The sequence below is a fragment of the Penicillium roqueforti genome, assembly GCF_015533775.1.
Source record: "Penicillium roqueforti strain LCP96 04111 chromosome Unknown scaffold_05, whole genome shotgun sequence".
Lineage (NCBI taxonomy): Eukaryota > Fungi > Ascomycota > Eurotiomycetes > Eurotiales > Aspergillaceae > Penicillium > Penicillium roqueforti.
Window position 1 is genome coordinate 838,380 of NW_024067569.1, and position 23,875 is coordinate 862,254.

The following is a 23,875-nucleotide window of genomic DNA, read 5'->3' on the forward strand; positions in this document are numbered from 1 at the left end:
TATACAACTAACTTCAAGAACCTCAGACCTCAAAGAAAAGATATGCAGACCAAAAGAAACTATTCAGCGTACAGATGCTCAAGGCAATAAATTCTAGATTCATAAATTCTAGATTCGACGAGAAGAAGGAGATGGAAATCTTCGACATACAGTAACCCTTCTGACCTCTATTGATCAAGTCATAGCAAGTTAAAGGCTTCTTTTTACTAGCAATGAACCGAATCCCTATTTATATAAAACTCACCGTTCAAATGACAGATTCATCTGGATATGCTATGGAAAGTGTCATGTAAGCATTATGCTCAGGCGGTGCACGGGTAGATACATTTATCCTTCAAACCCAGAACATCCTCACCTTGCCCAACCCACTCCAATGGCAATGGTTGAGCCATCAATCATTCACACTTTGAAAATAGACGATGGTCGAGATCCCTCAGCCCAAGAATTCATCGACAAGACCCTCGCAGCCCTCATCCACGGACTCTCACAGTCCCCGGCAGAGGCAAGCATCTCCATCACCCTCAAGCGCAGAGCCAGCCCAATTGCCTGCATCATCAACCCCATCAACGGGGCATTGGAAGCGAGTCCTAGAGTTGAAACATACAGGAAATACTCTTGGCCAGGAAAGACGGCACATGAGGCCTGGAAATTCAGTAAGCTCTTTCCTACCATGATCCGAACACAACCTAGGTATCATTCTTAGATGATAAACTGACCGAGTCTGCGTCTTCTGATAGCCGTCATCCTTCGAATCCTAGCTATATTGGACCAAGCTATTCGAACGGGCCAGCTAATCTCCAAGAGGTGAGCTGACAATGTCTAGGAACCGGTCTGGAAGGTATGCTGAACACACCCATACAATCACCAGAGACATATACTACATCGACCCGGAATTCTTCCGCGTGCAGTGTACCGTGGACCGCATTGTCGATGACCTGGCGTATACCATCGGAGTGAACAGAACGGCATTGAATGTGGTTAGTCCTGCTGGATCCTCTGGGAATATCACTGCGAAGTCAACCTGCTGACCTCGTGCACCACTTTCTAGGAAGCGGCAGCAAAAGGACTGGTGACGGGAGATTTTCGTTTGATCCGTGGCTCCCATATTTTGATCGATGCGCAGTCTGTCACCGAGGACAGTTTGATTCCTCGCATCGAAGACGGAGACGAGATTGATATTTCAAGAGTGCGCTGGGTACTGGTCATCGAAAAAGAGGTATGAGGCATGGAGAGACCACATATGCAGTACCAGTACGCTGAGTCCCTGTTCACACCCTGTTCACAGGCAGTCTTCCACCGACTCGCGCGAATAAGTTACCACACCAGAGCATTGGCCGGAGAAGGAATAATGGTCACGGTAAGCTGCGTCTCTGCTTCAGCATATCCTGTCGCCAAAACGAGCAACCGAGCTCAACGTACTCGAACAGGGAAAAGGATACCCCGATTTCATGACACGAACGTTCCTGCGTGCAATGTCCGACTCCGTCTCCAACCCGAGCAGGCATCCGCCCCGTTTCTATGCCCTCACCGATGGTGACCCCCATGGCATGGCCATCATGTCGACGTACAAGTACGGCTCGGCAGCACAACTACACCAAAATGCTCGGCTTAGTATACCGAGGCTGAAGTGGCTGGGTCTTCGAGTGTCAGACATCATAGCAGTTCCGGAGGTACTAGGTGACACCGCTCTTCTCTCGCTGACGACGCGAGACCGTAAGAAGATTATGGCCATGCTTCGGAACAGTCCTGTCTGGGCGAGCGATGGACCGGAGCCAGAGTGGCGTGTTGAATTGCAGCGGATGCTGATTTTGAATCTGAAGGCGGAGATTGAGATCTTGTATGGGTGCCAAGGGGGGTTGGAGGAATGGATTAATCGGAGGATGTTTCGGCAGGAGTAAGATGCTGTACGATCTGTATATCTAGGAAGGAATAGATGTGATAAGATAAAGACAGGGACGATATACCATAGTACCTGCCATGTAGTAGTAGAAACCCAAAGCAAATGCAAGATTTAGCAAGTAGTTGCAAGAGAAGAGAACAGTGAATCGAAAGAACTGCATGTATTTCATCCGCTATCATAATGCGAGGATAAGAATGCACTGTACAGACCGAAAAGCCATCGCATATCCAAGCCATGCAAATAAGGAAAGATGAACCCTTGAACGCCAGTCATCAAATCTTGACTCCCGCGCAGCACAAGCAGACCATGTTGACAAATATCCACCTGCGCAGCAACGAGAAAACCGAGGCATTGATCCGCAACCTAGCCCGGCTCACAGACCCAGTCCCTTCTTCACCTCGTCCCTGACCTTCTGCTCGTACTCAGGTCTCCGCTCGCGCCACATCTTAGCAGCCTCGACGTTGGCCGGGCTCTCGTCATTGGGCTCGGCAAGCATGCTCATAACGGAGATGAGGATCTTCTCCACGCTCTGGATGGGCGACCAGCGCTCCGATGCGTGTTCGTAGTGGTTTGGGTCATCGCCGGGGGGATGAAGGATGGAGATGCAAACGGTTCCGTTAGGATAGACTGTAATTCAAATTCCAGTAAGATGTTTGCCATTGTGTATTGAGAAAGCGAGCAAGTAGCCAGGCGCCTGGGTTGTCTCGGTTACGTACCGTTCGGGTGCCACACGCCACCTCCAATGAACTTCATAGTCGGCGGGCTCAGGGGGTAGTCTCGCGGGAACTTCAGCTCCGCTGCGAAAACGCCGCCCTCGAAGGGGGTTTCCTCGGGGCCCTGGATCAGGGCTTCCCAATGGAACATGTCATCCTCGGAGATGGGGCCTGCAGTGATACCCTCTGGTGGGTTGGTGGAGAGGTTCTTGTATTCGTGGAAAAGGCGCTTCTGGGCGACGGAGGACGCCATCTCTGCTGTTTAATTGATTGAATTAAAACTGCAATTCGAAATACTTAGGTGGTGAGGTATCTGCGGGGGGGGGACTTGGGTGGAATGAAAGTGGGGATGGAATAATTCCGGGGCGGTGGACAAGGCATGGCAATGCCATGGGGAACCTATTTCTTAGGGTGACGGGAAAATGTCCAGGTGAACGGCAAAAGTCTAGTTAAAGAACAACTACTGCATCTAATAGTGAATATTATAGTACAAAAACTGGCCCTCATCACCGGTCAAAACAATCCCATCATTCACCTCCTCCGTCACCCCAAGAACTATCATCACCCCAAAAGTCATTCTCCCCCCAAGAATCCTCCTCACCCCAAGGACTATCCTTACCCCAAGGATCTTGAGGTTGATCCTCGAAGCCTTGTGACGCCGGGTCCACCGGCTCCGATGCTGGGGCATTTGGGTCGGTTGTGTTGGCCCTCTGCATCGCTTCATACCCAGCCATTGCACCCGCGGTGGTAGCACCTGAAACCATACCATTTGGCACATCGCCAGCGGTTCTGGCTCGCTCAAGAGTCCCTGGAGCGACTCCACCAACGGCCCCTGCTTCACCGGCGGTGGCGCCTTCTGCAGCTGCACCTTCAGCGGGGGCCTGGCCGCCCATATTGAACCCATATGGCGGGAAGTCAAATATACCAAGGCCGCGTTGGTGGCGGCTGAAGTAATCGAAATCAATGCTTACAGCTGTAGCCAACATAACAGCACGTTGGTCGAGGGTCATGCCCAAAGTCTTCTTGTCGTGGGATGTTTCTGTGCCGAGAGCTGCGGAATCCATTCGCATTGCGTAGACACCGGTGTCTGTAAAGATTTCGCGAGCAAAGCCTGCAAAATTTCGATTGACGGATCCAATTAACTGATCGTCCGCTGATTTCAGAGAGAAATCCCATGATAGAAAGGGCTCATCAACGTAGGCAAATTGGTTGAATTGACCCTGCTGTTGGTCGGGTGTTCGTATCAGTTGCATCTGCTGTGCTCGTGATAAGCCAGAATCAGATAGCGAGAAATTACGGGTTCCCATGTCTGTTTCCGAGTTTGGGGACTGCTGATGAGTGAAAAGATTGTACTTTCGCCGTAAAGGTGCCCACTGCTGCTGGGCTTCGCCGATAACTCGCATTTGACCGAGATCAAGTGGGGATATCCTTGCACTCGATAAGTTGCCAGGTTGAATGAGAGCACCGGGTGCTGTGCCTTGAAGAGAGGTGGACGCCGAGTAAGCATTTGGCGTTTGATCAAGAGGGTTATAGACATGGATATAGGAGTTGATCCAAGAGAACGGGCGATTGAACTGCTAGATCAGTCAAGTGCTATAAGACGGCCATTCCATGAACTTACTCGAAGAACTTCATTTTGTTGTCGGTCAAATACATGTGTCACAAAACTTCGATGGGTGCGGAACCATTGCCGTGCCAGTGTATTCACCAATCCCTTGTCCTGTTCTGCCATATATCCAATGTGATTTCCCTGCGCATCCATGATGACATATTTATTCGCTTGTTCAAATCCACTGAAGGAGTCAGTACACATGTTTCTCGCATATGAGCACTTGCGCACTTACATCAGAACATTCATCATCTCTAGTTCTCGTTGTACGACTATTCCTGAGTTCGCCAGTATTGAAACTGCTGGATGGGTTTCTTTAAGCACACCTGTGGGATCTTCAGGCACGTAAACGGGAGAAAGTAGAGTGTTTTGCGATGGGTCATAATTGGGACTTGTGCCACCTTGGGACTCAGAAGTAGCAGGCTCATTCTTATGTGAGGGCTCCGCTTTCCTCGAAGTCTGTATGAGATTCGGTCTTCTTATGCTATTGCGAGGACCGCGCCGAGATCCATGACTTCTGAAGCTCGAAAAAGCTCGAGTTCGAGCTGGTGTCCACTGTTTTTGCAGGAGTTGGAGCCTTGAACCCCACATATTAACCGAGAAAGACCAGATTATCTTACAGACAAAGATTGAGGCAAAAGGTTGATGGGATGAAAGTTGGTAAGTAGTAACTCCATCGCCGAGAGGCTGAAACACCGATGACGGAAGGTCACTGCGGAGATAATCGGAGATAGCAACGGCACATCGTTTATAACGGTTGTACTTCATACTACCCTCATTTAGATCACGGCGGTTCATTTTCAAGATATTCAGCTAGTCTTCTGGCTAATCTATTACTCCATGCTCTACTACTTATGAGTATTACCGAGGAGTGCTCGGCCAGACGTGAGAAATCGCATCTCAAGTGGCCTTGTCTACATATACATAGTAGACTCGTTGACATGTGTTAGGTAGAATTATCAGGTTATATATGAGAATATAGGCATTCTTTTCCATATACAGCGTCGGCTTTCCGATTTTGAGCACGTCTGGGCATATCCAAAAAGATTCATGGCAATCCTATCGGACTAATCCGTCCAGCGGCACCAAACTCCATGGCTTGACCTCACAACCCATCGGCAGCTGCACATGATTCACATGATAACATAAAGATAATAGACCGAATTTTTCACAAAAGACCCTTGCGAGCCAATTCAATTTTCCGCGCAGCTTCGCCCGCCTTGAATCCTCCCTTCGACACACAAATAGCACTTCCTTCTCCAAGTTCGACCTTCTCCTCGACACCAGGGTGAGGGCATGGGCAGTGGTGTGGGAAGTGGACACAAGCAAGAGTTCCGGGGCAGAGGTAGTGGTCGCATTGTGCTGTAAGGAAAGAGTCAGTTATGTGGTCACGAGGGCAAGTGCAATTTCGACGGCATGTTCTCGACAATCAGATATTTGATTCTTACCTCCATTCCACATCTGCTGGTACCGATCACTGTCACTGGGAGCGTTCTGCGACCGCTGTTGTTGACGCTGTTGCTGCTCGCCGCCTCCGAACATCTGGTCGAAGAAGTTGAATTGGGCCTGAGCGACAGAGACAAGAAGGAGAAGAGCCCAAATGGCTTGGCGCCAGCTCTGCAACATAGTTCAAAAATCACAGCGACACTAATAGCAGAATGAACGGGTATTCGTATAGAAAATAGAACGAGTTCGCATGGTGTATAGATGAAGCCAGTTTACGGGTACACACGTGACGCCAAGCCTGATCTCCGAACGAAAAACTTCCCCTTTGGAGCTTCACGATCTACACCTCCAAACAATCCAATTACCCACCATGTTCAAGCCGCGAGTGCTAACGCCCCTGCGGGCACTGGAGCGAGCCTTCACCCCGACAATCCGGTCGACACCGACGCTCTCGCAATCGCAATCCCTCCTGCGCACTCTCTCCGCAACATCCACATTCCCGAAAACCACACCAACACCCTCCCTCTCCCGCGCACTCCTCCCATTCACACAAGTGCGTTACGCCTCACACGCCTCCCAAGGAACGGCCAATCAACACTCCCGTGATCCGGCCGGTAAGCGTCTCGGAGCGAAGCGCTCGGGCGGCGAGTACGTGGTAACAGGATGCATCATTTTCCGGCAGCGTGGCTCGCTATGGTTTCCCGGTGAGAACTGCGGAATGGGACGGGACCACACGATCTATGCAACACAGTCCGGCTACGTGCGCTACTACCTCGACCCACTGAAGCACTCGAAGCGCCGGTATATCGGAGTCGTTTTTGACAAGGATGAGCAGCTTCCGCACCCTCGCAATGCACCCAGCCGACGCAAGCTGAATATGGCACCTGTGCCGATAACGGAACGCGTTGTGGCTCAGTCTGATCTCGTTGCTTCTGTTGATGAGAGCGGTGTCCGTGTGACGGATGTCGCGGCTGTGGAAGCCGAGTCTGGCCCCCAGCTCCGCCCCGGTTACATGTACCGTGAGGCTAATTGGGAAATTGGTCGGGCCGCTGAGAAGGCCGGCATCACAGCTATGGCCCATGATCGTGGTAACCGTTGGTTGGCGTGGAGGAAGCGTCAGCAGAGAGCCGAACGGGCTGCTCAGCTGAAGAGTTTGAAGGGCAAGAAGAAGACAGCCAAGAAATGAGGGCATTTTCCGTGTGCATGATGTCTTGTTCCAATAACTTATGGGTTTCTGTAGCGATATGAGGATTGTATCTGGTGTTTACTGTATTATAGGAAGAGCATTTACCCATCAACTTTCCCAATTCCTTATTTCTTCCTCTCTTTTAGAGATACGGGCACAATTGCCATGTTCAAGCCCATGTTTCATGGCATCGCTTCCAGGGTTGGGTAAGCACAACCCAGGAAGACCAAAAAACAGGCTTATTTATTATCTACATATCAATTTATAACGAGACGTCGCAAGTCATCGGATAATATTTGTGTTAACCTCTGAAACTGTTTTAGGGCGCTTAGGAATCCCGAATAATTTCCGCTGCGATCTTCTCGGCAAGCATGTCTGTGACACGGTTAGCACTGGAGAACAAATCAGAGCAGTACTGAGAGAAACCTACAAACCGTCGACTGAGGATGACCAGGAGGAAGGAAAGGAAATATGCTAGCGTCAACTACGCGCAGTCCATCCACTCCATAAACCCGAGCCTGGGAATCAACCACGGCCATATCATCGTCGGAAGTTCCCATCTTGCAAGTACAACTCGGATGCCACAGGGTCATCACATTATTCTTGATAAACTCGAGGACCTGATCATCAGAACGGACATGGGGCCCGGGGTTGTACTCCTCGCCAATGACCACGGGCTGCATAGCTTCACTCTGGAAAGCCTGGCGTATTCGCTTGAACATGGCAATTGCAACTTCCTGATCAGCCTCATCATCGAGCCAATTGGGATTAATCACTGGTAGATCTGAGGTGTCTGCGGACTTCAAGGTGACATTTCCTCGGGACATGGGTGTAATCAGAACACCGAGTATCGAGGCGTACTGATATCCATCTTTTGGCTGTATTGCCAGGAGGTTTGACACGTTGCCCATATACCCTGCACCAGACATGTACTAGGAATCTCCGTGTTAGCAGCCTTTCTCTATATCTGATAGAATGTCTCTCACCTCTGCTTCAGGCCAGTCGGATGGAAAATTGGCCAGTTTACTCTTCGTTTCCTCGGAGAATTCCTCGCTCAAGAATCGAGGAATCTTCTCCCAGGCCAGGAAATCTGCGATTGGATTTGTGACGACTCCTTTTTTGTTGAGTAACATTTTGGCAATTTGGCCAGCCGCGTACATCAGGTCAGTAGCAAATTTAGTGAATGTTGTCACTCGCACCCGGTAAGAAGGAGCAAAGAAGGGGTGATCCCACATGTTCTGACCAACCCCTGGTCGATCGGCTATAACGTCGATTCCATGCTCTTCTAAATGAGCGATGGGGCCAATGCCAGACACCATAAGGAGCTGGGGGGACTGAAAGGCACCGGCAGAGATGATAACCTCCTCCGATGCCGAAATGACGACAAGATCACCCAGCAATCCTTTCACTTGAACTCCTGTTGCTCTATTATTTTCATCAAAGACCACCTTCTTGGCAAGAGTATTTGTATAGGTGGTCAGTGATTTGGGCCTGATCTTGGATAGGAAAGATTGCTCGGAGCTGCTTCGGAGCTCGTTGGCTGGGTCAATGGTTGATGCGCAATACTGGGCTCCCATTATATTACCCTGGACAAAGTCCTTTGCCTGATCAATGCCGATAGCTTCCATACCGAGGCTCATCCATGACGAAAAAGGCTCGGCAAAGTTAGCATACGACACCTGCAATGGGCCACCATCCGAGTCGTAGGCATCGACATCGAAGTCGGCGGAAGCATTCTGAACCCTATAGTCGGTATTTGGGGGCGAGAACTGAACACTCTTCTTATAGAATGAGAGTACTTCGTCGAATTCGTAACTGCTGTCGTTGACTGTAGTTGCCCATACGTCCATAGATTCGCGTGTTGGACTGCATGTCCGGTTATTCCAGCCTAAGCATTTAGTTTTCATGGGGCTTTACCGTTGGTAAACCATGAAATTCAACGCTGACCTGCAAAGAAATTAGTTTTGATCTGATATGCTAGACTTGGAAAGAGATACCTACGATCCCCCAAGGCATTTTCCTCGGGCGAAATGAATCGACCGCCCGTTGGCACCCGATTGATCTCTTGCCACAAAGCCCCAATCCTCTGGTGAGCTGAAAGTGGGATCTGATCCCATCGACAACGCATCCGCTGCAGGAAACTCCGCCAGGGACTCAAGCTCGTAGTGTCCCCCAGCTTCGATCAAGGCGACTTCGAAGTCGTTCTGTGCTAATCGCGTCGCCATCACGCTTCCAGCGGTACCACCACCAACGACCACATAATCGAATGTTTTAACGGTGAGGGGAATCGCTCCTCGCCTCAAGGACACAGATGCCACGCTAGTCGTCTGAAGTACGAGAAGTACTAGAGTGGTCTGGAACAGCATCGGGAATAATGGTCCAACCGCTGGGGACTTGAGGCAAGATGTGTATGTTGTAGCGAAATGGAGCCGATATGTACAACTCTCAGCAGGACTATTGCAACTGTTGCACTAGAGTAGGCTTATTTCCGAAGATCTTCCAGCCTTGAGACATTGTATTTGGGTTTCATAATAGTATTGAGGTAATTACGGCCCGGCTTAACCGGCCAAATGCACGGCCCAAACCCGTTGGCCGGGTACCCCTTTCCCTAGGTAAGCCCTAAGTGCAGCTGGCTCGAAAATTAAGCATAACCGCGGCCCGTCAGCCTTATCCATGGATGCTCTGGACGAACTTTATTCCTGATTCGCCTCAATTTCAATGTTACATTACATGTGTAGATAGATCATAGAGAGTGCGATAGTTCCTCCGAGAATATTATATTCTCACCGCAGCTACCTACTTTCGACGCGTGATATGAAACTATATCTTGCATAAACCCTCCCTGGATGATCTACCAAGCAAACTACATAATTTGTAATTCATCAAGCCGCACATAAACATTGGGATTCGTGATTCCACTATGACTATGTCTCTGGGTCATTGGATATGGGTTAGGTAACATAATAGATATATCTCGCTACATGTTTCATCATACGAGGCCCTTGATACTTGGCAGTTTCATTCTTCCGAATCAATTCAGTGTAACATAGCTAACATTTTGCCAGATAGAGGTGTGAACCTCTAAATTATGCATAGAATTACTTAGAAATCCGATGAACCTGTGAAACTCCATGTCCACTCCTGTAACTCCGTACAATCGCGAAATATACCAACCTCGTGAAACGTCCGTGCGCAATTTAAGTTAAACGCCAACCCCTGATATACGACCTTGTGAGAACAACATCACTTAAATTTGCGTAGACGTAGACATCTTGTTGCAAAGCACATCACAAAGCGAGAGAAAAGATACATGCCATGAAGAACCCGTTGCACAGCCCGTTGCCTGCCTCACTATCTAGTATCATCCTCCGTGCTACTGCTACCCCACATAGCTGACTCTAGGCTGACCATGTTCCACAGGCGAGTGCAAAAAGGCCGCTGCGATTCTCGAATCCTTCACCAACCCGAAACTCAAGATCGATGGAAAAATCCCACGTAAGATATTCGTAGGAGCCAAGGTAAGAGATATCCTACCGTGAAACGACCCAAACAGACCCGACTCATTCTATGCTAGGGAATCGCCGTCTTCACAGCGCTCAGACTTGGATTCCTGGGCTCAATACGCTTTGGCTCGGGACTGATTGTCGCCCGTCTCCCAGATGGCAGTTGGTCCGCCCCGTCAGCCATGGCAATGGGCGGCGTCGGCGCCGGTGGTCAATTTGGCGCAGAATTGACCGATTTCGTGTTCGTTCTGACTACCGATGCAGCAGTGAAGACATTCATGCAGGCGGGAAACTTGACTCTTGGTGGGAATATATCTATGGCCGTCGGGCCTATTGGTCGTAGTGCCGAGGCTGGGGGAGTAGTGGGTACGAAGGGCGCAACTGGGGTGTTCGCCTACTCTAAGACCCGTGGATTATACGGCGGTCTTACAGTCGAGGGTGGTGTTCTTGGAGAGCGAGCAGATGCAAACAAAAAGTTGTATGGGCGGGAAATCCGAGCAAAGGAGCTGCTGAGCGGATCGATTCCACCACCACCTGAAGCGGAAGCCCTCATCAAGGTTTTGAACGGGGACTTCTTCCGTGTCGAAGGACCTGTGGAACCAGCCCCGGAGGGCATCGAGCAGTCGGGCGAACAAAATCCCCAGGCTTCTATGCAACCACCCGACGGGCAATCACAGGGTATCTTGGCGTCTGGGGATAATCAGTTAGCAGCTGTCGAGTCAAGCGCAGAGCAGACACCTGGAACAGCGGAACCACCCGTCGGAGATTCCCAAAGTGTATCCCCTGAGCGAGAAGATCAGGAGACAACACCGGCTACTGAAAGTAAGCCAGGCACTGAGCTAGCTACAGAGGAAGCAGCTGGAGACCCTGAAATATCCAACACCCACGATGCACCTACGTCAAATGCACCAGAGCCTATATCTACAGCCGAGCATGATTTGGCTGTAGAGCCGAGTCAACGATCACTCAAAGGCAAAGAGCCGGCAGTTGGAGACATGCACGATACCTCTCGTGAGCCAGGTATCCCGGAGCCTATCCCTGCTACTGAGCGGCTATCTGACACCACAGAGACCACTCCTGGTATGACTCGCTGATTACTCAAATAACGTTGTATTGGCTTCCTTCGAGAATAGAGATACCAAATGAGTTTCGTCCTGTTGATTTTGAATACATTTATTTGTAGGTAAATGTGAGTCTAAATAGTTCCATTAAAGACTAGATACGATATACTATGGTATCAATAGCTAAGATAAGGAATCACTCCTCAAACAAGCGACCTAAAATCAAACTTTGGCAAACAAACTCATTACCGACAACCCTCGCGGTACATTTTGGCTCATTAGGGGGTGTAGGAGTGGACGATGCAATCGACCTCTTACGCTTCTTCCCATGGAACAAGTGAATTCTCGGCGTCTGCGGTTTGGGTGTCAACATCGACTTTGCAGCAGCTTGATCTGCATCGTCAACATAGATCCAGTCCCAGTCCGTCGACAGACCGGCATCAGACTGCGAGTCTATTAATGCGCTGGCCGTGCCGAGATCAGGAACACGCTCAACCCGGGAAGCCCCTAGGGCGTAAGTCAGGAAGATGTAGGCTTTCCTCTTTTCCTCGACCTTCCCACGGCCCATGACAACGAGCACCGATTGCCCTGCGAGCAACTTTTTTCGTGCGGAGATGGTTTCGGTGAGGCGGGCTGTGGATGGAGGGTTGGGAGCCATGACTCTAGATTTTGTCGCTCCATTGAGGTACATTGAGTCGCCGGCTGGGAGGAGGTAGATATCCCAGTCAAGGACGCGACCTTGGGCGATGCAGTCCTCTACCCACCGCCCGGACAGGCATGGGAGGTTCAATGCCAGTGCTTGCATGTATTTTTCTCGCCGAGAATAGGTATCGGCAATTAAACAAGCAAAGCCGACTTCCTCAGCAAGAGCTGTAAGTCGGAGACCCTTGCTATTGATACCTGCATCCTTGGCTCCACCTTTGATGGGAGTATCAACAGAAACAATTGTTGAAGGCTCGAATAACTCAGTAAATCCATCATGTAATACAGTGCCGCCATTGTCGACGATTAACCTGGTCACACGATTTTTGGATGCTTCATCCTCCCTGTAAGATACGGCAAACACCATACCAGCAAAGATTCCGCTACCTTGGTGAAGGCTGCGGGACAAGCGACAACTGGGTGAAGCAGGCGCGGATGACCTTTCGGATGGGGTATGGACCATGCTCTCTTGTTGAACAGGCGCCGGGCGATATGTGAACGCGCGATCTTTCAGTTGATTCCACAGGATAGTATCAAGATAGACACGAGATATAGGTACTTTAATCACATTCTCGCCGTTGCCCATCCCTCCATTTGGCAGACTTTTGCGTTGCTTGGGACCGACTATGATAGTGGTATGACCGTAAATGTCGGTTATAGGATAGAGGCCATCGTCAGCGGCTTTAGCCAACTCTTCTTTAGTAAGCTTGTCGTCGAATCCCCGAACGACATGAGTGACCTTTGGAATATTATCCATCTCGATCTTGACAGCGTCTCCGACGCGAAGCTCAAATCTCTTAACGGCACCCTTCGGTACCTCAATAGGAAGACTGTCCTCAAACCTCACAGAGTATTTAACCTGTGATACACCTAGCGGTGTCCCAAAGCATGTCGCTGGATAGTATGCGCGTTTCTGACCCATCCAGACAGAAAGAACCTGACTTGGAGCGACCACGGTGTTTTCCGATAAGGTGTGAGATGGTCGAGGCGTAGTCGGCGAGTCATCGACACTGTACGCCTCTGACTCAATTATATCATCCGAGGCAATTGTTGATGAAACCTCAGTGAGCTCTGACGATGGAGGTGGTGGTCGACTATGAACGACAACCTTTGGTGGGGGTACTGATCTCTTTTCTGAGACATACTTCCCTTGCGTAGACATCGAGGTAGAAGTCTTGCCAATTCTTGATCTCTGGCGGAAGGGCTGCTCAGGCGATCTCTCGATTTCCCAAACATTCTCAGGGGCTCGTCGCGGGGGCTTTGATTGCCTTCGTACGGCTTTTTCGGGGAGTTGCACTAAAGGCACATCATCCGAATCTGGAACTTCAGGAATGGGAGCCGGTCGTTCTTGTGTTGCTCGAATAGGTGCAACGGATTTTGGGGGCTGTGTGCGAGGGGTGAAAGGTATGATAGGGTCGGAGGCAATGTAACTCGAGCCATCGTTGCCACGCCGTTTTTTCTTCGGTCGAGTCGGCGATCCATCGATCAGGGCTTTGAATTCTCGATCCTCAGCAGTGAAAATTCCAATACCCATATCAAATCCTCCAGCCCCGACCTGCGGGGAAAGATCTCCCGCAATTTCTGTCAAAGCCCTGCGTTGGCCTCCGCCCGGACTGGACAACAGCTTTTTGAGAGGCGAAGAGAGTGCCCTTGCCCCGGCTGGGCGGATATGATTATTTCGAATACTGGGGACTTCATTGAACAACATAGGTGGAAGATCGTCGTCTTCATTATTGAGTCCATCACCATTGGACCCAGCCACGGAATTGCACTGGGAGTGACTGGGACTTGTTTCTGGGATACTCGTCAATCGAGCCATGTCACCGAGATGCTTAAGACGTTGATTCATAGGTGTCTCAGCCACACGGGATGGCATCGATGATGAGTTGCCCGAAGTTCCCGCTTCCACCCTGGAATGCGATGAGTTTAGATGTTGCTGCTCCGAGGGGTTGCTAGAGTATGTTGGTATATTCTCGTTAAGAGCAGTAGTCTGAACATGTTGGATGGCATATTCATTTGATACGGAGCCATTTCTCTGAGTATGGCTGTTCGAATGTCTTGATTGTGGTCGCGAGCAGGGAGAGGAGGGAAGGTCTCGAGTAGGAGAATTCATATGCGAACGCGAAGGCGACCGATGAGTAATTTTCCTAGTAATTTCGGGTTCTATGAGCTTTGCCGATGACTGAGGTGATGGTTGAGAGTCTTTCACCATGGCCTGGGAAGAACTTGTAGCACCGTTCGGCTGACTACCAGAGCCTCCATGAGCTATGCCATCATCCGGTTGCTCGTCTACTCGCATGCGAGATGGGGAGAGAATCGGCTCAAACCCAAGTACCTGAGATAGTCGATCGTGGGCACTGGCAGCGGCGGCGGCGGCAGCAGCAGTATCCATTGGAGGCCCCTCGTAGTTCTCTTTATCTTCTTCGGCTGAAGATTGAGGAGGCTCTTGTGACCTGGGCACTTGCATATCTTCCTCTTGTTCGGTTTCTTCCTCGCTGGCAACAGCTTCTATCATTTCCTGGTCTTGTTGTTCACCGGGCTGCTCGGAGGGAGTCCGTAGTCTGGCGGAGAGATTGGATGTAGATCTGGCAGGAGCACTCAACCCGGCGAATTGAGCCGCAGCTTCCTCGTCAATCTCTCGCTGTCGTCGTGCACGTTCTATAAAGCTCGACTCTTTATAGAATTCCTTGTCACTCTGGTCCGACTGGATATTGTCGGCCGACCGAGTCAACCTCTCCCCCAAAGTCTTATCGCGCCTTTTCTGCGATTCCTTCATCGATATATAGTTCATATTCGGTTCGGATGAGTCTCTCGTGAACTGAACCGGCAAGCCCATCAAAGGCGACGAGATACCATTGACAACACGAGCGGATTGAATTGGGATATTGGGCGACGGGCGATCCGATACAAGCTCCGTCTGCAGGCCGTGGACAATGGGAGACGACGGGGCCTGGGTAGCTCCGAAAACCTGGCTCAGCCCAAGAAGCCCACCACTTGACTCGATGCCACTAGCCAGGGGATTCCGCGAGATGCTCGGGGTCTCTGCTGTCCCACCCGCCTCATTTTTTTTCACCACTGTTCCGGGTGTTTCTGCTAGGAATCGTTGCGATTCGGGGAATAAATCGGGTGCATAAGCCATTGGAGAAGACTCGTTCGGATCGGAATTGCTCCCGTCGTCGTTGTCATCGTCATCTTGGGAGAGGTTCGTTCCGTGGTGCACGGTGTCCAGTTCGGAAAGCAGGTCGATATGGCCACTGTCCCCCTCATACAGTGTTCTCAATGTCGCTCCATCGGCTCCCGTTTGTGTATAATCTTGTTGCATGGACTCCCCATTTTGTCTGATAATCTTGTCGTACACTGACTGAGAGATGACCTGGGTATCCCCAGGAGCGGAGCTCATGTTGCCGAATTGCGATCCTGGTACGATGCCCGGTTCATTGCCACTTTTATTGAACATCATTGTGCGTGGTTCATGCTGACGAGGTCGATACAAAGAGGGTCGGTATTGGTGCACAAGGCTCGCTGGGTTTGATGGTGTTTTCGGAGGTAACTGTTGGCCGTTGCACACTCCGTCACCATTGGAAGCACCGTTGACTTTGTGGGATGTGTAACAAAGAGTGTGATTCGGCTCGTTACCTTTTTGTGTAGATCTGGAAAGGTACGGATCGTGCTCCTGGGGATGTCGGAGTTAGTCCAATGAGAGGGACGCTGCAGGGTCGTTACATACTAGCCCCAACGCGTCGCGTTGCAACTTTGCAAGGTCGATGCTATCGTCCTGGGTTTCCATTTTGACGACATACGGTCAGGGAAGTCTAGTATGTCTTGATACGGGAAGCTGTATCCGTATATTTTGTTTTAACGCAGCTTGACACTTCGAATGCGTTACATAAATGCAAATGCAAATGGAGGCGTCAGAACGCGAAACGCGTATCACGTGTCTTGAAGTAATATTACCATTTATAGACTAGCGCCATGAGAGAGTACCATAGACACTCACTCTCAATGGCACTGTGCTCTGATTATTTGAACTAAATAATTTACTAATTGTCTTGGAAATAATCTAGGATGAGACATAATTTCATGGGTCATTATGCAATCATAATACATTTGTGAAGTCATGGACAATACAGCATATTTACAGAGAGGGTATCTGAAGCCCTAAACATCCCCAGCCTTGACGGGACAAACCCAAGAAGAAACTAAGACAATCAATCACGAGTGCGGTTCGGAATCCATCTCTTGACGAGGAACTCGCGCACCTTGTATTGACCAAACAGCGCCCCAATATCATCAACCGAAGCAGCTGGCGGAGGAACTTCGACATAGCAGACGACCAAGCTCTTCAACACCTGGGCCTGTACACGGCTGACGCAGTGCATCCACCACCAACTCCTCGCCTGCTTCTCTGCTGTGTAGTTCTTCCGTTCTTCCGTTTCGGACCAGTATGGGTGATTGTAGGAAGGAATGACGATGACTGCGAACTCGGCGTGGGAGAAGACCGGTCCGCGGTTGTAGAGCAGGTAATCGGTTCCGAATTTGACACCGGAGCGGATAACCCACCCGAGGGACCGGAAGTGGTGGTAGACGGCGTAGGAGATCAGGAAGGGATCATCAGGTTGGAGGGATGCGGAGCCGTCACGAGCGGGTTGGAAGGAGTGGTGGCAGAACTGTCGGAGGAGGGCAGGGGTGGTGGTTGGCGAGGTTGGTTGGGCTTCCCCGGATTTCAAGGGTGAATCGTAGATTTGCAATGCTCCAAGCGAGTAGACAAGGAAGAACGCCTCTTCATTGGAGAGTTGAAGATGCTCCTCATTTGCAAAGTCATCTAAATCGAGGCTGTCGACGACGGAGTCAGGCAACTGTAGTGACGAGGGCGAGTTGGATAGGAATTCTTTCTTTTGTACGATGGGTGAGAAGCGCACGGATTTGCTGTTAGACGAAGTCTCGCGTTGGTTTTGTTCAGCAAGAGTCTCATTTTGCGCAGCCAATTCCCGCGCCTGCCGTGCCTCCAGCGCGCGTGCTTCTTTTGCCTTCTTCAAGGAGAACTTCTCCGTTGTAGCCGCTGTGCCATTAGTCGTATCGTCGGTGGGTGTTGATTGGAGACCTTGGTCAAGAGGCTCAGAAGGAGCAGATTCCCTAGCAGCCGCCTCCGCCTTCAGTCTTTCTTCAATGGCCAGCTTCTCCATCCGGGCACGCTCTAGCTTCAGTTCACGACGTTCTGTTCGTCGCAGTCTTGTCATTTCCTCGCTGGTCTTCCCATTATGTAACCCTCTTCGTTTTTTCTCTCGCGCCAGCCAGCTGGGTTCACTTCGACTGAGACTACCCTTGCCGAAAAATCCCATCTGCCATAAGGCATTAATGGACCTCTCATCCGTGACATGGATAGAGGAGGTGGCTTTGTCGAAGTAGGCCGAGTAGACTTCTTGACGAGGCGGGGAGATAAGGAATGTGAGGTACGAGAGAACAACACTTATAAGAGAAAGAGGGTTATGAGGAATTACAGGAGGAACATGATGTACATTGACCGGAAGAGGAAACTGGTGAATCTGTCTGAAGTTTGGCCTAGGAGGTCGAGGTGCACGAGGCGGACGTGCATCTGATGCAGGCCCTGACTCGATAGCCACAGGCTTGTCCACGCTGGTTACTGGAGTGGCCATCCTGGAAACCGCTACTGGAAGATAATATTCAAAGCACTAAACACAAAATTCGAGGTTAGCGAACTGTGCCGAAACATGCGAGTGAATCAATCGTCATGGTAATATCTTCTCAGATACCGTTGTAGTCAATTCAGCGGATCATCGACAGGCAACTAGAAATCAAAAGTGCCGCCTGCCTGGGCTAAATAAATGGTGTCATCACCGAAGGTGAAGGATGTGCTGGAGAGTGTAGAAGAGCTGAGGATCATCTTACCTAGAAGTCTCTGTATGTATGAACAACCTGAATCAAGTGCCAATTAGTAAAGAATAACCATGGCTCTGTACATTAACAGAGCTCAAGGGTAATTCTAGAGAGATTATTCTCTTTTCTGCTCAAGTGCGAGAGAAAAAGGAAATTTTGCGGTCGAAAGCTCCGTTTAAAAAGCACCCCGTGACTAAGCAGGGTGGTCCGAGCTCTTCATCGTCGAGAAAAAAATTCCTCCACTTATCGCCGACGCAAGTACTAACACAGGACAATTCATCAATACCGTCAAGTAAGTTGACGATTCGTGTTCCAAGTGGTCTTCATTTCTCATGTACTAATATCGCTCTCTTCAGAATGCATCTTATGGTATGTCTCATTGCGACTTCGAAGCGATCGAAGCGAGCGAATCTTCAGCTCCGTTCGGAGATCGGCCACTAATTTTGTGACGAACAGTACACCCTCGATCCCGCTGGCAAGCGTGTTTACACCTTGAAGAAGGTACGGAAATCTTTGCGCCGAGGAGACTGCCGCGCGCACATTTGGCTCCTCGGCCACTGTTTAACTTTGGCCAATGATTCTAATTTTTGGCAATCATAGGTCATGAACGGCGAGGTCACCAAGTCTGCCCACCCCGCTCGCTTCTCCCCCGATGACAAGTACTCTCGGTAAGTAGCTATTTGTTCTGCATGGTGCACAATTGAAGCATGGAAACTAACCTCTTTCTCAGTCACCGTGTCACCCTGAAGAAGCGTTACAACCTTCTCCTCACCCAGCAGCCCGGTACGTCTTCTTCAAGAATTACGCCTTCGCAGAACTGCAAACTAATATGCTATTGTCCAGACACTCCTGTCAAGGCTTAAATTGATCGATACTGGGGAAAATGAATTACCGGGTGGTATAGCCCATGTTTTGGCGAATGGTGTTTTTCTTGTGGTCAACGGATGGCTGAGATGTCCATACTTGTTTTGCTGTCCTTGGATAACCTATCCGAGGCTTCATCTAGACATTCTAGAGAATATTATACCTGATCTAGGTAATCAACAAAGATTTTGTTAAAATGTTCATAAAGAGCCCTATGGATTGGCTATATATTCTATGTTCAACCGTAAATCACAAGACATGGTCATTCCTCATAAAAAGGCCGACAACCACTATGACAGCGGTATTGACCAAGTGAACTTTTTCTTTCCATGCCCCAAAACTCCAGCCCATATAATCAAGATGCAAAATCATACACGCAGCACATTTAGCGCTTCTTCGAGTTGACATTGCGGCCAGCACCGACCTTGGTACGGCCACCAGCCCTGTTGCGCTCACCGGTCAAGATACCGGGCAGGTAGTCTTGGTCCATGAGATCACGCTCGCGACGCTGCCGCCGCTCTTCTTCCTGGTTGGCGCGGACATACTCCTTCTGATCTTCGGCAAGGACGAGCTCGGTGCCCCATCCTCGCTGGCCACCGCCGCCCTTCCACTTGCCGTTCGAGCTGCCTGCAATTGGCTTGGGAACGCTGTATACATTGCCGCGCTTGTTCCACTGCATGTTCTTCTTCAGGTGCATTGTGAATGCGCCGTTGGCAGTGGTGGTGCATGAGACACGAGTGAGAGTATCCTTGCCACAGCGAGGACAGAACTGCTTGTTCATCTCCTTTGTGGTCAGGAAGCAAGCGTGGCAACGCTTGATGAAGGTTCTGAGATGCTGGATCTTCTGGAGGGTGGTGGTAGATAGAAGGTTGAGGTTCATTTGCAGGAGAACGTTTTGACACTATACAGAATAAGCAATTGGGCAATAGACAGATGTTGTGTGGGATGTACTTACGGCGAAATCAGTAGTCATAGTCGCAACCTGCATTGTCTTGGGCGCAGCGGTAAGAGTCGATGTTCCCGACTCATCCTCAGCAAGACGCTTTTTATAGTTAGAGGGTGTGATCCATTCTCCGTCGTCAGCATCATCCTCTGCATCCTGATCTTCGTCCTCGTCTTCTTCTTCGACGATCACGGCCGCAATCTCGGCGACTTCATCAGCCTCGTTCGCTGCAGCGGTTTCTTCCTCCTTTGGAATCTCTTCCTGGATGTCTGCGACTGTAGTCTCCTTGACTCCATCTGTGATGGCTTCTACCTCCGCATCCTCGGGCTTAGCCTCCTCGGATTCCTCCTTGACAGGTGGCTTTCCATTGATTCTCTTCTGGCCAGGAACGCTTCTTAACCGCCAATCTCCTTCATTCTTTTCGCACTCAATTTCGTACGCAAGGGCGAGGACCTCAATATCTGTTCTACTGAGAACAGAACGGTCACCGGTCTTGCGAGCAAATTCGCTGATGATATTGAAGCTCTTGGGTGTGGGGGATCGCTGCTTCAAGAAAGGCAGGTATAGGGTCTCGACACGTGCGCGGGCATCTGGATCGCGGATCTCAGCCACCACGGAGGGGGTGGTGATAATCTCGTCGCACTGGGCAAGGAGGGTTGAAAGCGGCGGGGTATTCTTGAGAATTGGGCCAGCGTCCAGCACGATTGTATGGACGGCCTTGGTGGATTCGGCAGTAGTGCCTGCCATTTTGTCCTGTGTATGAGGACTATTTCCACCGATCGACAATGAGAAAAGAGGATATCGTTGGCGACTTGAAAGAATTGGCCGAGTTGTGGAAATGAAATTTCTCTGTGAACGGTGGCCTGTGCGTCCTTATCGGTCTATCTTATCGCCTATCCAAATCTACGGCACTTTCGTCTGTAACAAGCAATTGGACAATACATTCATTCTCTAGTTATTTGGGACTCAGATCATAGTATCAAACATTCCATCTTCAGTTGAAGGCAGGCCAGTTAAAACGGAGACCAAAATTCTGATGTTGCCAAGCGATTTTCCACGAGACTTGAGATACGCCAACACAATTTTGATTCAATGACGAGATCTCGTGGCATAACGGAGGTTAAGATCTAGAAACAGATCCTTCTATGTCTTAGCAGAAGCAGGATTTCTTCCTTTCTTCAATCGGGGAATGCCCAGTTACCGCCAGCTTGAGACCAGCACATGTTGGAAACCAGGCCAATTGGTTGCCGATTCCTCCCCAGGCTGTGTAAATAGTATAGTATCTCCAAAAAGTAAGCACAAAATAGCTTTGAAGGCCAAGCCAATTCGTTCTTCTCTTGCAGCAGGGTAGTTAAATCAAAGTTACAACAAAGAAACCATGTCCGATGGTTCTATGCAAACAGCTTCTAATCAATCTAAGTTCCAAGATTATTACTTCAAATTATATACGTCTCTCTGTGGAGATTTAATATTCCCTATAATAGGGACGTTGCATGTTTCAACCTGCAGACTCAACCAAAATCCGGAAGGTCCTTGTGGAAAAAGAGAAATCAAAAATCAGACAACGGCAAAGAGAGTTGCTGCAGACTGTAAGGAAATACGATTACTTCTCATTTTAACCAGCAGTGGCTTGATTTAGAACAGGGAGCTGACATCTTGCCAAGTAGCTTGCACAGCCCACAGTAACTGAAGAAGATTTTCGGTCTATGGTATGCAAGAAGTTGCCTAGGTGTCAATTTGACAGATTCCTACCAAGCTATTTGAGCACAAGAAATGTGCAATACTATCCCGTATAAGAGGCTGTAGACTCAGAACCACGAGAGACAGTGGTCAACACACGCGGAATCTAGTCCAATTAAGCTGCCCAGATCCTAATTTGAATCCGACTAGCTGCAGTAAGATGAATGACCAGAGATGAAGAGGTGGTAAGGAGATGCACCCTATCCCATGACATTGTTAATCGAGAGGTAGGTATAGAGCCGTCTTGGCGTATCGAATTGCTCAAAATTGCGACAAAGTACTTTGCAACCGTTTTATAGCTCCAGTTAGCTCCTGGTTAGCAGATCGACAATGTTCTACGCATCAATTACAAGTCCTCAAATTAGACTAGAAACTATATTTTATTTTATATTAATGCAAGATTCAAGTCCCAAGCTGCCATGACAACTCGGCAAGCAAGGCAACCTGCATGCAACGCAAGTCAAGAACCTAACGCCCTACATATTAACAAGATGTATTGCGTATATGAGCGTTCCACTACAGGATTCAAATTTTGGCAGTAGAAATGCAAAGCCATGTTCTTCCATGCTTTGACAGAGGGAAGTTACTGTACCGATGTCTGTGCCCAGACGAATATCTAGCCCTAATGATCGTATGTGACACGTCAACTACCCAACACCACCTTGGCAGGGGTCTTGTTTGGCCACATGCCGTTGGCGAAAAGTCCAAATTGCGTAACGTATTAATTGCTTTTTCTTGAATCCTTCCCAAAACTCGACACATTGCCACGAGTTGGATTGCGTGGTTAGCAGCTTTGGATGTTGTGGGACGCGACTAGTCAAGGCCACAAGATCATCCTGAGACCGACGGTCTTCGTATGAGAAACATTAACAATATCCAATTAGTAGGTCGCATGAACTGAACAGATCCTGATATTAGTAGCAAACGAAGCTTTTCGGGAGCGGATATCCGCGTCAATCGTAGATGGTCATCCCTTACAAGACCTCCGCTATTATCGAATGAGGTGGCTGGATGTTCCAACAAATAGGAGATTTACTCTCTCTCCCCCGCATTTCGATTCAATATTTAATTGAACACTCTGCTATTCTAGCTGCGGGTAGATCTGTTACATACGGAGTAGTTTAGTGGCAATAAATGGAGCGCCCCTTACACATCAAGATGAGCTTAATATTGCCCTAACATGCAAAATAAGACAGTGTCTACATTGGGTTGTTCGTTTCTCGGTCAACTATTAAGACAGACGAAACCTTCTTCTAACCATTCCTCCAATCTCCAAGGTAACGAGATAGTGCTGCAGAACGAGAGGGGTATAAGTCGACAAAAGTTGATCAACTTCTGTATAGGGTATTCATACGAAGGTTGTGCTGATTTCTTTGAGTCCCTGGCTTTTACTGATCATCTTCGTGATTGCCTGGCAGTTTCCACCGTGTCGGGACTGGGGGCTGGCTTTTAACCTAAAGTGGCGCACATGACCACGATTTAGGAGCCAGTAACCAATAGGTCTGACAAATTTAAGCTTACATTGGTCCCTGAGGCCGAGCAGCTTTCCACATGTAGGCCAACTGCAGTGAGAGATTCCATGGGCAGTTAGGGCTAGCTGGCTCCGGGACAGCGCAGTCTCAGGCCCCGCTCGTTATCGTCAGTTGTTATACATGCTTCTTCAGTGTCACCTTCGGAGATGATCGAATCTCAAATGAGATGACCTCCGACCTATCTGCAAGCAAACACCGGATGCAAATATTGCATCATGTCATATTCAAAGTGATTTGGAATTGCTTCAACTATTATATATGTACGTAGCACATAACATAGCATCCCAGCAACTTGGAACCGAATGATAATCCGTGGAAGTATAGTCTGTCGCGCGTCAAATTAGAAAGCAAGAATAGCCTATACGTAGTGTAGTCTCGATCTGATTGGTAGAGGGGATTGTCTATGGACGATCGACAGGAGTAAATTGAAATTATTGCCATTCAGAGCCAGTGAGACGGAAGGGGTAAATGTTTCTGTGGTCTCAAAATAAGGTGTGGGAAATTGATATATCAAAAGACCCTGCAAACTATAATTTGTTCCCGTGTAAACTGCAGCCACCAGGTTCAAGGAGGGAAGAAAAGGGAAAGAAGAGAAATTGGAAATACAGCAAAGAAATATCATAGTGTTGTAATTAATACAGAGTACAGATGTACATATCGAGTCCATCGGGGCCAACGCTGGACCCGATTCGTTGTATGCGCCCCTTGCGCTGCATGCTGCTGCAAACACGCTTCCCAGACGGGGATGCTGTCTTGCGTCAGAAGCACTTGCCCGTACATC

At 49.3% G+C, this 23,875-nt stretch overlaps 8 protein-coding genes across 8 annotated transcripts; 3 read left to right on the forward strand and 5 right to left on the reverse strand.

The window, feature by feature from the left end:
• Positions 1-379: 379 nt before the first annotated feature.
• LCP9604111_3503 (uncharacterized protein) lies at positions 380-1,898 on the forward strand (the record flags this gene model as incomplete). The annotated part of the gene is made up of 6 exons (XM_039071099.1): positions 380-653; positions 738-804; positions 869-977; positions 1,049-1,216; positions 1,286-1,357; positions 1,428-1,898. 6 exons carry the CDS (start codon positions 380-382, stop codon positions 1,896-1,898), a joined length of 1,161 nt encoding a protein of 386 aa, XP_038930770.1.
• A 375-nt stretch (positions 1,899-2,273) lies between these two features.
• On the reverse strand, positions 2,274-2,866 carry LCP9604111_3504 (E2 ubiquitin-conjugating protein UBC7; the record flags this gene model as incomplete). Its single annotated transcript, XM_039071100.1, has 2 exons — positions 2,274-2,527; positions 2,617-2,866. 2 exons carry the CDS (start codon positions 2,864-2,866, stop codon positions 2,274-2,276), a joined length of 504 nt encoding a protein of 167 aa, XP_038930771.1.
• Positions 2,867-6,038: 3,172 nt separating this feature from the next.
• On the forward strand, positions 6,039-6,854 carry LCP9604111_3505 (mitochondrial 54S ribosomal protein bL27m; the record flags this gene model as incomplete). The annotated part of the gene is made up of 1 exon (XM_039071101.1): positions 6,039-6,854. One exon carries the CDS (start codon positions 6,039-6,041, stop codon positions 6,852-6,854), a length of 816 nt encoding a protein of 271 aa, XP_038930772.1.
• Positions 6,855-7,182: 328 nt separating this feature from the next.
• Positions 7,183-9,220, reverse strand: LCP9604111_3506 (GMC family oxidoreductase; the record flags this gene model as incomplete). The annotated part of the gene is made up of 5 exons (XM_039071102.1): positions 7,183-7,229; positions 7,285-7,786; positions 7,841-8,720; positions 8,772-8,801; positions 8,856-9,220. The coding sequence occupies 5 exons, from the start codon at positions 9,218-9,220 to the stop codon at positions 7,183-7,185; spliced, it is 1,824 nt and encodes a 607-aa protein (XP_038930773.1).
• Positions 9,221-10,169: 949 nt separating this feature from the next.
• On the forward strand, positions 10,170-11,451 carry LCP9604111_3507 (lipid-binding SYLF domain-containing protein; the record flags this gene model as incomplete). The annotated part of the gene is made up of 3 exons (XM_039071103.1): positions 10,170-10,212; positions 10,275-10,372; positions 10,429-11,451. 3 exons carry the CDS (start codon positions 10,170-10,172, stop codon positions 11,449-11,451), a joined length of 1,164 nt encoding a protein of 387 aa, XP_038930774.1.
• A 163-nt stretch (positions 11,452-11,614) lies between these two features.
• Positions 11,615-15,907, reverse strand: LCP9604111_3508 (chromatin-binding protein RAD9; the record flags this gene model as incomplete). The annotated part of the gene is made up of 2 exons (XM_039071104.1): positions 11,615-15,793; positions 15,848-15,907. The coding sequence occupies 2 exons, from the start codon at positions 15,905-15,907 to the stop codon at positions 11,615-11,617; spliced, it is 4,239 nt and encodes a 1,412-aa protein (XP_038930775.1).
• Positions 15,908-16,328: 421 nt separating this feature from the next.
• sen2 (tRNA splicing endonuclease subunit SEN2) lies at positions 16,329-17,774 on the reverse strand (the record flags this gene model as incomplete). The annotated part of the gene is made up of 1 exon (XM_039071105.1): positions 16,329-17,774. One exon carries the CDS (start codon positions 17,772-17,774, stop codon positions 16,329-16,331), a length of 1,446 nt encoding a protein of 481 aa, XP_038930776.1.
• Positions 17,775-19,264: 1,490 nt separating this feature from the next.
• On the reverse strand, positions 19,265-20,569 carry LCP9604111_3510 (rRNA-binding endoribonuclease; the record flags this gene model as incomplete). Its single annotated transcript, XM_039071107.1, has 2 exons — positions 19,265-19,780; positions 19,835-20,569. The coding sequence occupies 2 exons, from the start codon at positions 20,567-20,569 to the stop codon at positions 19,265-19,267; spliced, it is 1,251 nt and encodes a 416-aa protein (XP_038930777.1).
• Positions 20,570-23,875: the final 3,306 nt, after the last annotated feature.